We start from the raw sequence: 17,829 nt of genomic DNA, 5'->3' as shown, positions 1-17,829 counted from the left end.
TTGCCCCCTATTATCAGCCATTTCAGGGGAGAGGATGACTGTAGGACAGGAGAATACAATCTATTACCCCCTGTTATCAGCCATTTCAGGGGGAGAGGATGACTGTAGGACAGGAGAATACAATCTATTGCTCCCTGTTATCAGCCATTTCAGGGGAGAGGATGACTGTAGGACAGGAGAATACAGTCTATTTCCCCTGTTATCAACCATTTCAGAGGAGAGGATGACTGTAGGACAGGAGAATACAGTCTATTGCCCCCTGTTATCAGCCATTCAGGGGAGAGGATGACTGTAGGACAGGAGAATACAATCTATTGCCCCCTGTTATCAGCCATTCAGGGGAGAGGATGACTGTAGGACAGGAGAATACAATCTATTGCCCCCTGTTATCAGCCATTTCAGGGGAGAGGATGACTGTAGGACAGGAGAATACAGTCTATTGCCCCCTGTTATCAGCCATTCAGGGGAGAGGATGACTGTAGGACAGGAGAATACAGTCTATTGCCCCCTGTTATCAGACATTTCAGGGGAGAGGATGACTGTAGGACAGGAGAATACAGTCTATTGCCCCCTGTTATCAGCCATTTCAGGGGAGAGGATGACTGTAGGACAGGAGAATACAGTCTATTGCTCCCTGTTATCAGCCATTTCAGGGGAGAGGATGACTGTAGGACAGGAGAATACAGTCTATTGCCTCCTGTTATCAGCCATTTCAGGGGAGAGGATGACTGTAGGACAGGAGAATACAGTCTATTGCCCCCTGTTATCAGCCATTTCAGGGGAGAGGATGACTGTAGGACAGGAGAATACAGTCTATTCCCTCCTGTTATCAGCCATTTCAGGGGAGAGGATGACTGTAGGACAGGAGAATACAATCTATTGCTCCCTGTTATCAGCCATTTCAGGGGAGAGGATGACTGTAGGACAGGAGAATACAGTCTATTGCTCCCTGTTATCAGACATTTCAGGGGAGAGGATGACTGTAGGACAGGAGAATACAGTCTATTGCTCCCTGTTATCAGCCATTTCAGGGGAGAGGATGACTGTAGGACAGGAGAATACAGTCTATTGCCCCCTGTTATCAGCCATTTCAGAGGAGAGGATGACTGTAGGACAGGAGAATACAGTCTATTGCCCCTGTTATCAGCCATTTCAGGGGAGAGGATGACTGTAGGACAGGAGAATACAGTCTATTGCCCCCTGTTATCAGCCATTTCAGGGGAGAGGATGACTGTAGGACAGGAGAATACAGTCTATTGCTCCCTGTTATCAGCCATTTCAGAGGAGAGGATGACTGTAGGACAGGAGAATACAGTCTATTGCCCCTGTTATCAGCCATTTCAGGGGAGAGGATGACTGTAGGACAGGAGAATACAGTCTATTGCTCCCTGTTATCAGCCATTTCAGGGGAGAGGATGACTGTAGGACAGGAGAATACAATCTATTGCTCCCTGTTATCAGCCATTTCAGGGGAGAGGATGACTGTAGGACAGGAGAATACAGTCTATTGCCCCCTGTTATCAGCCATTTCAGGGGAGAGGATGACTGTAGGACAGGAGAATACAGTCTATTGCTCCCTGTTATCAGCCATTTCAGGGGAGAGGATGACTGTAGGACAGGAGAATACAGTCTATTGCCCCCTGTTATCAGCCATTTCAGGGGAGAGGATGACTGTAGGACAGGAGAATACAGTCTATTGCCCCTGTTATCAGCCATTTCAGAGGAGAGGATGACTGTAGGACAGGAGAATACAGTCTATTGCCCCCTGTTATCAGCCATTTCAGGGGAGAGGATGACTGTAGGACAGGAGAATACAGTCTATTGCCCCTGTTATCAGCCATTTCAGGGGAGAGGATGACTGTAGGACAGGAGAATACAGTCTATTGCCCCCTGTTATCAGCCATTTCAGGGGAGAGGATGACTGTAGGACAGGAGAATACAGTCTATTGCCCCTGTTATCAGCCATTTCAGGGGAGAGGATAACTGTAGGACAGGAGAATACAGTCTATTGCTCCCTGTTATCAGCCATTTCAGGGGAGAAAATGACTGTAGGACAGGAGAATACAGTCTATTGCCCTCTGTTATCAGCCATTTCAGGGGAGAGGATGACTGTAGGACAGGAGAATACAGTCTATTGCTCCCTGTTATCAGCCATTTCAGGGGAGAGGATGACTGTAGGACAGGAGAATACAGTCTATTGCTCCCTGTTATCAGCCATTTCAGTGGAGAGGATGACTGTAGAACAGGAGAATACAGTCTATTACTCCCTGTTATCAGCCATTTCAGAAGAGAGGATGACTGTAGGACAGGAGAATACAGTCTATTGCTCCCTGTTATCAGACATTTCAGGGGAGAGGATGACTGTAGGACAGGAGAATACAATCTATTGCTCCCTGTTATCAGCCATTTCAGGGGAGAGGATGACTGTAGGACAGGAGAATACAGTCTATTGCTCCCTGTTATCAGCCATTTCAGGGGAGAGGATGACTGTAGGACAGGAGAATACAGTCTATTGCTCCCTGTTATCAGCCATTTCAGGGGAGAGGATGACTGTAGGACAGGAGAATACAGTCTATTGCCCCCTGTTATCAGCCATTTCAGAGGAGAGGATGACTGTAGGACAGGAGAATACAGTCTATTGCCCCCTGTTATCAGCCATTTCAGGGGAGAGGATGACTGTAGGACAGGAGAATACAGTCTATTGCCCCCTGTTATCAGCCATTTCAGGGGAGAGGATGACTGTAGGACAGGAGAATACAGTCTATTGCTCCCTGTTATCAGCCATTTCAGAGGAGAGGATGACTGTAGGACAGGAGAATACAGTCTATTGCCCCTGTTATCAGCCATTTCAGGGGAGAGGATGACTGTAGGACAGGAGAATACAGTCTATTGCTCCCTGTTATCAGCCATTTCAGGGGAGAGGATGACTGTAGGACAGGAGAATACAGTCTATTGCTCCCTGTTATCAGCCATTTCAGAGGAGAGGATGACTGTAGGACAGGAGAATACAGTCTATTGCCCCCTGTTATCAGCCATGTCAGGGGAGAGGATGACTGTAGGACAGGAGAATACAGTCTATTGCCCCCTGTTATCAGCCATTTCAGGGGAGAGGATGACTGTAGGACAGGAGAATACAGTCTATTGCTCCCTGTTATCAGCCATTTCAGGGGAGAGGATGACTGTAGGACAGGAGAATACAGTCTATTGCCCCTGTTATCAGCCATTTTAGGGGAGAGGATGACTGTAGGACAGGAGAATACAGTCTATTGCCCCTGTTATCAGCCATTTTAGGGGAGAGGATGACTGTAGGACAGGAGAATACAGTCTATTGCTCCCTGTTATCAGCCATTTCAGTGGAGAGGATGACTGTAGGACGGGAGAATACAGTCTATTGCCCCCTGTTATCAGCCATTTCAGGGGAGAGGATGACTGTAGGACAGGAGAATACAGTCTATTGTCCCCTGTTATCAGCCATTTCAGGGTAGAGGATGACTGTAGGACAGGAGAATACAATCTATTGCTGCCTGTTATCAGCCATTTCAGGGGAGAGGATGACTGTAGGACAGGAGAATACAGTCTATTGCCCCCTGTTATCAGCCATTTCAGGGGAGAGGATGACTGTAGGACAGGAGATTACAGTCTATTGCCCCTGTTATCAGCCATTTCAGGGGAGAGGATGACTGTAGGACAGGAGAATACAGTCTATTACTCCCTGTTATCAGCCATTTCAGGGGAGAGGATGACTGTAGGACAGGAGAATACAGTCTATTGCCCCCTGTTATCAGCCATTTCAGGGGGGAGGATGACTGTAGGACAGAAGAATACAGTCTATTGCCCCCTGTTATCAGCCATTTCAGGGGACAGGATGACTGTAGGACAGGAGAATACAGTCTATTGCCCCCTGGTATCAACCATTTCAGGGGAGAGGATGACTGTAGGACAGGAGAATACAGTCTATTGCCCCCTGGTATCAACCATTTCAGGGGAGAGGATGACTGTAGGACAGGAGAATACAGTCTATTGCTCCCTGTTATCAGCCATTTCAGTGGAGAGGATGACTGTAGGACGGGAGAATACAGTCTATTGCCCCCTGTTATCAGGCATTTCAGTGGAGAGGATGACTGTAGGACGGGAGAATACAGTCTATTGCCCTCTGTTATCAGCCATTTCAGGGGAGAGGATGACTGTAGGACAGGAGAATACAGTCTATTGCTCCCTGTTATCAGCCATTTCAGGGGAGAGGATGACTGTAGGACAGGAGAATACAGTCTATTTCCCCCTGTTATCAGCCATTTCAGGGGGGAGGATGACTGTAGGACAGGAGAATACAGTCTATTGCTCCCTGTTATCAGCCATTTCAGAGGAGAGGATGACTGTAGGACAGGAGAATACAGTCTATTTCTCCCTGTTATCAGCCATTTCAGGGGGGAGGATGACTGTAGGACAGGAGAATACAGTCTATTGCCCCCTGTTATCAGCCATTTCAGGGGAGAGGATGACTGTAGGACAGGAGAATACAATATATTGCTCCCTGTTATCAGCCATTTCAGGGGAGAGGATGACTGTAGGACAGGAGAATACAGTCTATTGCCTCCTGTTATCAGCCATTTCAGGGGAGAGGATGACTGTAGGACAGGAGAATACAGTCTATTGCTCCCTGTTATCAGCCATTTCAGGAGAGAGGATGACTGTAGGACGGGAGAATACAGTCTATTGCTCCCTGTTATCAGACATTTCAGAGGAGAGGATGACTGTAGGACGGGAGAATACAGTCTATTGCCCCCTGTTATCAGCCATTTCAGGGAGAGGATGACTGTAGGACAGGAGAATACAGTCTATTGCCCCCTGTTATCAGCCATTTCAGGGGAGAGGATGACTGTAGGACAGGAGAATACAATCTATTGCTCCCTGTTATCAGCCATTTCAGGGGAGAGGATGACTGTAGGACAGGAGAATACAGTCTATTGCCCCCCTGTTATCAGCCATTTCAGGGGAGAGGATGACTGTAGGACAGGAGAATACAGTCTATTGCTCCCTGTTATCAGCCATTTCAGGGGGGAGGATGACTGTAGGACAGGAGAATACAGTCTATTGCTCCCTGTTATCAGCCATTTCAGGGGAGAGGATGACTGTAGGACAGGAGAATACAGTCTATTGCCCCCTGGTATCAACCATTTCAGGGGAGAGGATGACTGTAGGACAGGAGAATACAGTCTATTGCCCCCTGGTATCAACCATTTCAGAGGAGAGGATGACTGTAGGACAGGAGAATACAGTCTATTGCTCCCTGTTATCAGCCATTTCAGGGGAGAGGATGACTGTAGGACAGGAGAATACAGTCTATTGCTCCCTGTTATCAGCCATTTCAGGGGGGAGAGGATGACTGTAGGACAGGAGAATACAGTCTATTGCCCCCTGTTATCAGCCATTTCAGAGGAGAGGATGACTGTAGGACAGGAGAATACAGTCTATTGCCCACTGTTATCAGCCATTTCAGGGGAGAGGATGACTGTAGGACAGGAGAATACAGTCTATTGTCCCCTGTTATCAGCCATTTCAGGGGGGAGGATGACTGTAGGACAGAAGAATACAGTCTATTGCCCCCTGTTATCAGCCATTTCAGGGGACAGGATGACTGTAGGACAGGAGAATACAGTCTATTGCCCCCTGGTATCAACCATTTCAGGGGAGAGGATGACTGTAGGACAGGAGAATACAGTCTATTGCCTCCCTGTTATCAGCCATGTCAGGGGAGAGGATGACTGTAGGACAGGAGAATACAGTCTATTGCCCCCTGTTATCAGCCATTTCAGGGGAGAGGATGACTGTAGGACAGGAGAATACAGTCTATTGCCCCTGTTATCAGCCATTTCAGGGGACAGGATGACTGTAGGACAGGAGAATACAGTCTATTGCTCCCTGTTATCAGCCATTTCAGGGGAGAGGATGACTGTAGGACAGGAGAATACAGTCTATTGCTCCCTGTTATCAGCCATTTCAGGGTGGGGTGAAGCTGACTGCAGAGCACAGTACTGATGAGGCTGAACTGGAGGGGGCGCTGTAAGACTGGCGTCATCTGCTGTACATCCCAATGTCCGATAACTACCGTAGTCACTTCCAGCTCACATCCTATTTCCTCACCTGGGGTCGGTAAAGGGTTTGCTTTTCTATTAGACCGGACTTTTCCATCTTTAGAGACCTAGAGGAGAGATGACATGTGATTGGCTTAGCAGTCGTTCCATGTATGTTGAGAGGTAAAACAAAGTAAAGAAAGATGGGGGGCCCGAGAACTTATATAGCGCTACTATATCCCGCAGTGCTTTACAGATATCAACATCAGATTGTCCTCAATGGAGCTCACAATGTAAGGTCCCAATTAGTCTGTCTGTGGAGTGCGGGGGGGAAACCCATGAAAACGCGCTGAGCACATGCAAACTTCATGCAGGTGTTGTCCTTGGTCGGATTGGAGCCTAGCACCCCACAGGGTTAACCACTGAGCCACCATGGGGCAATTCTGTTGTTTTTCATGCCATTGTGACCATTTGTAAAATATAAATACTAGCTGGACAACCCCTTTAATATTTAACACATTCCTACCATATTTATTATTACAGATCATAGGAATGGTCCTCCGGAGAGAAGGTTATGAAAGGAAACTTATGGAATGGAGAATTATTCCCCTCCCTATCTCATTAACTTCTGTCTGTCAGTGGTCTCTCATAAATGTCCACAACACAGACGTGCCAGAGGCCCACCACAAGTGAAAGATCCCCCATACACAGGACATAGATCTGCCACGTGTCACACATCCCCCATATACAGGACATAAATCTGCCACGTGTCACACATCCCCATATACAGGACATAGATCTGCCACGTGTCACACATCCCCCATATACAGGACATAAATCTGCCACGTGTCACACATCCCCATATACAGGACATAGATCTGCCACGTGTCACACATCCCCCATATACAGGACATAGATCTGCCACGTGTCACACATCCCCATATACAGGACATAGATCTGCCACGTGTCACACATCCCCCATATACAGGACATAGATCTGCCACGTGTCACACATCCCCATATACAGGACATAGATCTGCCACGTGTCACACATCCCCCATATACAGGACATAGATCTGCCACGTGTCACACATCCCCATATACAGGACATAGATCTGCCACGTGTCACACATCCCCGATATACAGGACATAGATCTGCCACGTGTCACAGATCCCCCATATACAGGACATAGATCTGCCACGTGTCACACATCCCCCATATACAGGACATAGATCTGCTACGTGTCACACATCCCCCATATACAGGACATAGATCTGCCACGTGTCACACATCCCCCATATACAGGACATAGATCTGCCACGTGTCACACATTCCCCATACACAGGACATAGATCTGCCACGTGTCACACATCCCCCATATACAGGACATAGATCTGCCACGTGTCACACATCCCTCATACACAGGACATAGATCTGCCACGTGTCACACATCCCCCATATACAAGACATAGATCTGCCACGTGTCACACATCCCCCATATACAGGACATAGATCTGCCACGTGTCACACATCCCCCATATACAAGACATAGATCTGCCACGTGTCACACATCCCCCATATACAGGACATAGATCTGCCACGTGTCACACATCCCCATATACAGGACATAGATCTGCCACGTGTCACACATTCCCCATACACAGGACATAGATCTGCCACGTGTCACACATCCCCCATATACAAGACATAGATCTGCCACGTGTCACACATCCCCCATATACAGGACATAGATCTGCCACGTGTCACACATCCCCATATACAGGACATAGATCTGCCACGTGTCACAGATCCACCATACACAGAACATAGATCTGCCACGTGTCACACATCCCCCATACACAGAACATAGATCTGCCACGTGTCACACATCCCCCATATACAGGACATAGATCTGCTACGTGTCACACATTTCCCATACACAGGACATAGATCTGCCACGTGTCACACATCCCCATATACAGGACATAGATCTGCCACGTGTCACACATCCCCCATACACAGGACATAGATCTGCCACGTGTCACACATCCCTCATACACAGGACATAGATCTGCCACGTGTCACACATCCCACATACACAGAACATAGATCTGCCACGTGTCACACCCCCATATACAGGACATAGATCTGCCACGTGTCACACATTCCCCATACACAGGACATAGATCTGCCACGTGTCACACATTCCCCATACACAGGACATAGATCTGCCACGTGTCACAGATCCACCATACACAGAACATAGATCTGCCACGTGTCACACATCCCCATATACAGGACATAGATCTGCTACGTGTCACACATTCCCCATACACAGGACATAGATCTGCCACGTGTCACACATCCCCATATACAGGACATAGATCTGCCACGTGTCACACATCCCCCATACACAGGACATAGATCTGCCACGTGTCACACATTCCCCATACACAGGACATAGATCTGCCACGTGTCACACATCCCACATACACAGGACATAGATCTGCCACGTGTCTCACATCCCCCATACACAGGACATAGACCTGCCACGTGTCACAGATCCACCATACACAGAACATAGATCTGCCACGTGTCACACATCCCCCATATACAGGACATAGATCTGCCACGTGTCACACATCCCCCATACACAGGACATAGATCTGCCACGTGTCACACATTCCCCATACACAGGACATAGATCTGCCACGTGTCACACATCCCACATACACAGGACATGGATCTGCCACGTGTCACACATCCCCCATACACAGGACATAGACCTGCCACGTGTCACAGATCCACCATACACAGAACATAGATCTGCCACGTGTCACACATCCCCCATATACAGGACATAGATCTGCCACGTGTCACACATTCCCCATACACAGGACATAGACCTGCCACGTGTCACAGATCCACCATACACAGAACATAGATCTGCCACGTGTCACACATCCCCCATATACAGGACATAGATCTGCCACGTGTCACACATTCCCCATACACAGGACATAGATCTGCTACGTGTCACACATTCCCCATACACAGGACATAGATCTGCCACGTGTCACAGATCCCCCATACACAGGACATAGATCTGCCACGTGTCACACATCCCCCATATACAGGACATAGATCTGCTACGTGTCACACATCCCCCATATACAGGACATAGATCTGCCACGTGTCACACATCCCCCATATACAGGACATAGATCTGCCACGTGTCACACATTCCCCATACACAGGACATAGATCTGCCACGTGTCACACATCCCCCATATACAGGACATAGATCTGCCACGTGTCACACATCCCTCATACACAGGACATAGATCTGCCACGTGTCACACATCCCCCATATACAAGACATAGATCTGCCACGTGTCACACATCCCCCATATACAGGACATAGATCTGCCACGTGTCACACATCCCCCATATACAAGACATAGATCTGCCACGTGTCACACATCCCCCATATACAGGACATAGATCTGCTACGTGTCACACATCCCCTATATACAAGACATAGATCTGCCACGTGTCACACATCCCCCATATACAGGACATAGATCTGCCACGTGTCACACATCCCCATATACAGGACATAGATCTGCCACGTGTCACACATTCCCCATACACAGGACATAGATCTGCCACGTGTCACACATCCCCCATATACAAGACATAGATCTGCCACGTGTCACACATCCCCCATATACAGGACATAGATCTGCCACGTGTCACACATCCCCCATATACAGGACATAGATCTGCTACGTGTCACACATTTCCCATACACAGGACATAGATCTGCCACGTGTCACACATCCCCATACACAGGACATAGATCTGCCACGTGTCACACATCCCCCATACACAGGACATAGATCTGCCACGTGTCACACATCCCTCATACACAGGACATAGATCTGCCACGTGTCACACATCCCCCATACACAGGATATAGATCTGCCACGTGTCACACATTCCCCATATACAGGACATAGATCTGCCACGTGTCACACATCCCCCATACACAGGACATAGATCTGCCACGTGTCACAGATCCCCCATACACAGGACGTAGATCTGCCACAGATCCCCCATACACAGGACATAGATCTGCCACGTGTCACACATCCCCCACATACAGGACATAGATCTGCCACGAGTCACAGATCCCCCATACACAGGACATAGATCTGCCACGTGTTACACATCCCCCATATACAGAACATAGATCTGCCACGTGTCACACATCCCACATACACAGGACATAGATCTGCCATGTGTCACACATCCCCATACACAGAACATAGATCTGCCACGTGTCACACATCCCCCATACACAGGATATAGATCTGCCACGTGTCACACATTCCCCATACACAGGACATAGATCTGCCACGTGTCACACATCCCACATACACAGGACATAGATCTGCCATGTGTCACACATCCCTCATACACAGGACATAGATCTGCCACGTGTCACACATCCCCCATACACAGGATATAGATCTGCCACGTGTCACACATTCCCCATATACAGGACATAGATCTGCCACAGATCCCCCATACACAGGACATAGATCTGCCACGTGTCACAGATCCCCCATACACAGGACGTAGATCTGCCACAGATCCCCCATACACAGGACATAGGTCTGCCACGTGTCACAGATCCCCCATACACAGGACGTAGATCTGCCACATGTCACAGATCCCCATACACAGGACATAGACTATATCAGTGGCGTCTCATACTAATCCCAGAAGAAATTACAGCATTGGGCAGGCTAAAGTTCAACCTGGTGAATCTTCGTTCTTAACAGTGTATCCAATCCGAATCACAGGAGTCAGTCAAGAAAACTTTCTGACCACATTCAGTCTTCACTGCAGCTCTGGCATTTGGTTCAAGCCGAGGGTGAACAGCACTATAGTCTCCCCTAGGCATGAGAGTACTCCAGTGTTTGTACTGGAAGGTCAGACCATATCATGTGTGAGCTCTCATCCTGCTCTACTATCAGGTACTCACTTTGAGGCGCTTGTTTTCTGGTGGAATCCCATCAAACACATACACAGGTTTGATCCCATTCTGCAGCATGAAGACTGTGCGCTGGAAGAGACCCTGCAGGACACTGCAGAAGGCACAAGGATTATTGGCAGCCATTGAGCTACATGATGAGACATCCGCCATAATTTTATAAATTCTGAGGGGCACTGTGTATGACGGGACTTCTGACCATGCGTGACCCACAAACAACTGCAATCTAATAATATGACTACTGCTTACACCATGGGAACCTGCCCAAAATGTCTGCATGAGGGGAAAAGAATGGCGTCATCTGGCAATAACTCCAACAAACGTGTCCAAAGGGGACCTGACTCCAAATATAAGAGAAACGCTAAGGAGGAAAGAAAGAGGAAGACATGAGATGATGACTGCTGGGTGGAAGTAAAGGAGGAGATGATGACCTGGGTGTAAGTAAGGAGGAGTGATGACTGCTGGGTGTAAGTAAAGGAGGAGATGATGACTGCTGGGTGTAAATAGAGGAGAGATGATGACTGCTGGGTGTAAATAGAGGAGAAGATGATGACTGCTGGGTGTAAGTAAAGGAGGAGATGATGACTGCTGGGTGTAAGTAAAGGAGGAGATGATGACTGCTGGGTGTAAGTAAAGGAGGAGATGATGACTGCTGGGTGTAAGTAAAGGAGGAGATGATGACTGCTGGGTGTAAGTAAAGGAGGAGATGATGACTGCTGGGTGTAAGTAAAGGAGGAGATGATGACTGCTGGGTGTAAGTAAAGGAGGAGATGATGACTGCTGGGTGTAAGTAAAGGAGGAGATGATGACTGCTGGGTGTAAGTAAAGGAGGAGATGATGACTGCTGGGTGTAAGTAAAGGAGGAGATGATGACTGCTGGGTGTAAGTAAAGGAGGAGATGATGACTGCTGGGTGTAAGTAGAGGAGGAGATGATGACCTGGGTGTAAGTAGAGGAGGAGATGATGACCTGGGTGTAAGTAAAGGAGGAGATGATGACCTGGGTGTAAGTAAAGGAGGAGATGATGACTGCTGGGTGTAAGTAAAAAAGGAGATGATGACTGCTGGGTGTAAGTAAAAAAGGAGATGATGACCTGGGTGGAAGTAAGGGAGGAGATGATGGCTGCTGCGTGTAAGTAGAGGAGGAGATGATGAGCTGGGTGGAAGTAAAGGAGATGATGGCTGCTGGGTGTAAGTAAAGGAGGAGATGATGACTGCTAGGCGGAAGTAGAGGAGGAGATTATGACTGCTGGGTGTAAGTAGAGGAGGAGATGATGACTGCTGGGAGGAAGTAGTAGAGATGATGACTGCTGGGAGGAAGTAGTAGAGATGATGACTTGCTATAAATAGTCCATGGTCTCACTGCTATTACAGTAAAGAATCCTCTTCTATGTTTGTGTACCTTCTTTCCTCCAGACACAGAGGATGTCTCCTCATCACAGTCCTGGTGATAAATAGATGATGGGAGTGATCTCTGTACTGATCCCTGATATATTTATACTGTCCTCTGTAGTATATATAGACAGTATACTGTCCTCTGTAGTATATACACTGCCCATCCCCCCAAAAAAGTTGCCACCAAAAATATTTCATTGGACTGCCTTTAGCTTTATTTACGGCACACATTCGCTGTGGCATTGTTTGAATAAGCTACTGCAATGTCACAAGATTTACAGTCAGGTCCATAAATATTGGGACATGGACACAATTTTACATTTTTTGGCTCTATTCACCACCACAATGGATTTGAAATGAAACAAACAAGATGTGCTTTACCTGCAGACTGTCAGCTTTAATTTGAGGGTATTTACATCCAAATCAGGTGAACGGTGCAAAAACATTAGGCGCGGCCAAAACAACTGTTTGGAACATTCTTAAAAAGAAGGAACGCACCGGTGAGCTCAGCAACACCAAAAGACCCGGAAGACCACGGAAAACAACTGTGGTGGATGACCGAAGAATTCTTTCCCTGGTGAAGAAAACGCCCTTCACAACAGTTGGCCAGATCAAGAACACTCTCCAGGAGGTAGGTGTATGTGTGTCAAAGTCAACAATCAAGAGAAGACTTCACTAGAGTGAATACAGAGGGTTCACCACAAGATGTAAACCATTGGTGAGCCTCAAAAACAGGAAGGCCAGATTAGAGTTTGCCAAACGACATCTAAAAAAGCCTTCACAGTTATGGAACAACATCCTATGGACAGATGAGACCAAGATCAACTTGTACCAGAGTGATGGGAAGAGAAGAGTATGGAGAAGGAAAGGAGCTGCTCATGATCCTAAGCATACCACCTCATCAGTGAAGCATGGTGGTGGTAGTGTCATGGCATGGGCATGTATGGCTGCCAATGGAACTGCTTCTCTTGTATTTATTGATGATGTGACTGCTGACAGATGCAGCAGGATGAATTCTGAAGTGTTTCGGGCAATATTATCTGCTCATCTTCAGCCAAATGCTTCAGAACTCATTGGACGGCGCTTCACAGTGCAGATGGACAATGACCCAAAGCATACTGCAAAAGCAACCAAAGAGTTTATAAGGGAAAGAAGGGGAATGTTATTCAATGGCCAAGTCAATCACCTGACCTGAATCCGATTGAGCATTTCACTGCTGAAGACAAAACTGAAGGGAAAATGCCCCAAGAACAAGCAGGAACTGAAGACAGTTGCAGTAGAGGCCTGGCAGAGCATCACCAGGGATGAGACCAGCGTCTGGTGATGTCTATGCGTTCCAGACTTCAGGCTGTAATTGACTGCAAAGGATTTGCAACCAAGTATTAAAAAGTGAGAGTTTGATTTATGATTATTATTCTGTCCCATTACTTCTGGTCCCTTAACAAGTGGGAGGCACATATGCAAACTGTTGTAATTCCTGCACCGTTCACCTGATTTGGATGTAAATATCCTCAAATTAAAGCTGACAGTCTGCAGGTAAAGCACATCTTGTCCGTTTCATTTCAAATCCATTGTGGTGGTGTATAGGGCCAAAAATGTTAGAATTGTGTCCATGTCCCAATATTTATGGACCCAACTGTATTTCTATCCAGTGTTGCATAAATTTTTCACCAAGATCTTGCATTGATGATGGTAGAGTCTGATCGCTGCGCAAAGCCTTCTCCAGGACATCCCAAAGATTCTCCATGGGGTTAAGGTCTGGACTCTGTGGTGGCCAATCCATGTGTGACAATGATGTCTCCTGCTCCCTGAACCGCTCTTTCACAATTTGAGCCCGATGAGTCCTGACATTGTCATCTTGGAATATGCCCGTGCCATCAGGGAAAAACAAATCCCTGGATGGAATAACCTGGTCATTCAGTAGGTTCAGGTGGTCGCTGACCTCATTCTTGGAGCACATACTGTTGCTGAACCTAGACCTGACCAACTGCAAGACCCCAGATCCTAGCACTGCTCCCACAGGCTGGTACAGGAGGCACTAGGCATGATGGGGGCATCACTTCATCTGCCTCTCTTCTTACCCTGATGAACCCATTACTCTGGAAGAGGGTAAATCTGGACTCATCAGACCACATCACCTTCATCCATTGCTCCAGAGTCCAATCTTTATGCTCCTAGCAAATTGAAGCGTTTTCTTTTCTGGTTTCCTCACTGATTAGTGGTTTTCTTACGGCTACACAGCTGTTCAGTCCAAATCCCTTGAGTTCCCTTCGCATTGTGCGTGTGGAGATGCTCTTACTTTCACTATTAAACATAGCCCTGAGTTCTACTGTTGTTTTTCTTCAATTTGATTTCACCAAACGTTTAAGTGATCGCCGATCACCATCATTCAGGATTTTTTTCCCACCACAATTCTTCCTCGAATACGATGGGTCCCCACTATCCTTCCAGTTTATAATAATGTGTTGGACAGTTCTTAACCCAATGTTAGTAGTTTCTGCAATCTCCCTAGATGTTTTCTCTGCTTGATGCATGCCAATGATCTGACCCTTCTCAAACAGACTGACATCTCTTCCACGACCACGAGATGTGTCTTTCCACATGGTTGTTTAAGAAATGAGAAGCAGCTCATTGCAGCAGTCGGGGTTAAATAACCTGTTGCTGAAAGATAATCGCCCGAGCAGTAATTATCCAATAGGAGGCTCAGAACTATCTGCTTAGTTACATCCAGATGGCGACTTGTTTTTTGGATGGTGTATATACAGTATACTGTCCTCTGTAGTGTATATATACAGTATACTGTCCTCTGTAGTGTATATATACAGTATACTGTCCTCTGTAGTGTGTATATATACAGTATACTGTCCTCTGTAGTGTATATATACAGTATACTGTCCTCTGTAGTGTGTATATATACAGTATACTGTCCTCTGTAATATATATATACACACAGTGTGGCGAAACCAACCTCGCCACTGGGTTTTGGAGGGGCCTGGTTGCCAGCCTCTTGCCCCAGGATTATGGTCCCTCTCATCAGCCAGGCTTCCTTTGTTCACAAAGGACTTGTACTAACTTCAACCCTGGTCTAATTCGTGCCATTTTGGGATGTTAAATGACTATGTGTATTGAAAAGGGTGGGACATTGTATACGCTGAGTAGTGAGGTCTGTTCCATTGTCTCTCTGTGTGTATTGGCGATGTCCTTTGTCCTGAGAGATAATTGAATTACTTCTCGGTTGTCTCCAGGACAGAAGACATTGTGCATTCGCCTGCCTGTGATGATTGCATCAACCCAGAGTGAGGTAATTGTATCACGGGCAGAGGGGAGGATTTTGTGTGGGAGTGTCTGAGTGTATTGTACGTGGTTATTGGCTGTTTTTACAAAACCCTGTGGGTGGTAACCTTGTTGGAAAATGTGTATAAATCAATGCTGTGTGTTCAAATAAAGTGTTCCTGTTTTACCCTTCATCATGTTGAGGCTGGTGTTTGGGTAACTGATCGACACTGGGGATTGCTATACGCTGAAGATTTGCTATACTCCCCTGACATAACTACTAGATCTTGTAAGAGCTGTTCCTGCTCTCTGTATTTGGGAGAGGTTCACCCACTGGAGCCTTGTTGTAGGTCCAGGGTGGGTAGCAGACGGTGAGACCTCAATCAAGCTTCGGTGGTTCGTGGGGTCTGCAGCGCTTACGATGTCAAGTGGAGTGCTTGGGGACCTCTGGAAGCACTAGGAGCATCTATCAACAGAGGTACCCGGTTGGGGTGCTAGGAGATTCGTTACATACAGTATACTGTCCTATGTATTATATATACAGTATACTGTCCTCTGTAGTATATATATATATATATATATATATATATATATACACAGTATACTGTCCTCTGTAGTATATATATATATATATATATATATATATATACACATACAGTATACTGTCCTCTGTAGTATATATAATATACTGTCCTCTAATATAAATATATATATATACAAACAGTACACTGTCCTCTGTAGTATATATACAGTATACTGTCCTCCGTAGTGTATATATATATATATATATATATATATACACACAGTATCCTGTCCTCTGTAGTATATATAATATACTGTCCTCTAATATATATATATATATATATACAGTACACTGTCCTCTGTAGTATATATATCGTATACTGTCTTCTGTAGTATATATACAGTATACTGTCCTCTGTAGTATATATACAGTATACTGTCCTCTGTAGTATATATACAGTCTTCTGTAGTATATAAACAGTATACTGTCTTCTGTAGTATATACACAGTATACTGTCCTCTGTAGTGTATACAAAGTATACTGTCCTCTGTAGTATATATACAGTATACTGTCCTCTAGTGTGTATACAGTATACTGTCCTCTGTAGTATATATACAGTATACTGTCCTCTGTAGTATATATACAGTATACTGTCCTCTGTAGTATATATACAGTATACTGTCCTCTGTAGTGTATACAAAGTATACTGTCCTCTGTAGTATATATACAGTATACTGTCCTCTAGTGTATATACACAGTATACTGTCCTCTAGTGTGTATACAGTATACTGTCCTCTGTAGTATATATACAGTATACTGTCCTCTAGTATACAGTTGCAAGAAAAAGTATGTGAACCCTTTTGGAATGATATGGATTTCTGCACAAATTGGTCATAAAATGTGATCTGATCTTCATCTAAGTCACAACAATAGACAATCACAGTCGGCTTAAACTAATAACACACAAAGAGTTAAATGTTACCATGTTTTTATTGAACACACCATGTAAACATTCACAGTGCAGGTGGAGAAAGTATGTGAACCCTTGGATTTAATAACTGGTTGAACCTCCTTTGGCAGCAATAACTTCCACCAAACGTTCCCTGTAGTTGCAGATCAGACACAACGGTCAGGAGTAATTCTTCACCATTCCTCTTTACAGAACTGTTTCAGTTCAGCAATATTCTTGGGATGTCTGGTGTGAGTCGCTTTCTTGAGGTCATGCCACAGCATCTCCATCGGGTTGAGGTCAGGACTCTGACTGGGCTACTCCAGAAGGCGGATTTTCTTCTGTTTAAGCCATTCTGTTGTTGATTTACTTCTATGCTTTGGGTCGTTGTCCTGTTGCAACACCCATCTTCTGTTGAGCTTCAGCTGGTGGACAGATGGCCTTAAGTTCTCCTGCAAAATGTCTTGATAAACTTGTGAATTCATTTTTCCTTCGATGATAGCAATCCGTCCAGGCCCTGATGCAGCAGAGCAGCCCCAAACCATGATGCCCCACCA

The 17,829-nt window shown here is 46.1% G+C and overlaps 1 protein-coding gene across 3 annotated transcripts in view; it reads right to left on the bottom strand.

The window, feature by feature from the left end:
- The window catches only part of LOC121001746 (flap endonuclease 1-like), a 57,823-nt gene that overhangs the window by 20,842 nt on the left and 19,152 nt on the right, over positions 1-17,829 (bottom strand). For all 3 annotated transcript variants that reach the window (XM_040432939.1, XM_040432938.1, XM_040432940.1), the window contains 2 exons: positions 11,126-11,228; positions 6,142-6,199 (listed from right to left, as the gene is read on the bottom strand). In XM_040432939.1, coding sequence (XP_040288873.1) covers positions 6,142-6,199; positions 11,126-11,228 — 161 coding nt within the window. The remainder of the gene's footprint in view (positions 1-6,141; positions 6,200-11,125; positions 11,229-17,829) is intronic.

Source organism: Bufo bufo, chromosome 5 (assembly GCF_905171765.1).
Source record: "Bufo bufo chromosome 5, aBufBuf1.1, whole genome shotgun sequence".
NCBI lineage: Eukaryota > Metazoa > Chordata > Amphibia > Anura > Bufonidae > Bufo > Bufo bufo.
This window is presented reverse-complemented; position numbering and strand designations above follow the sequence as displayed.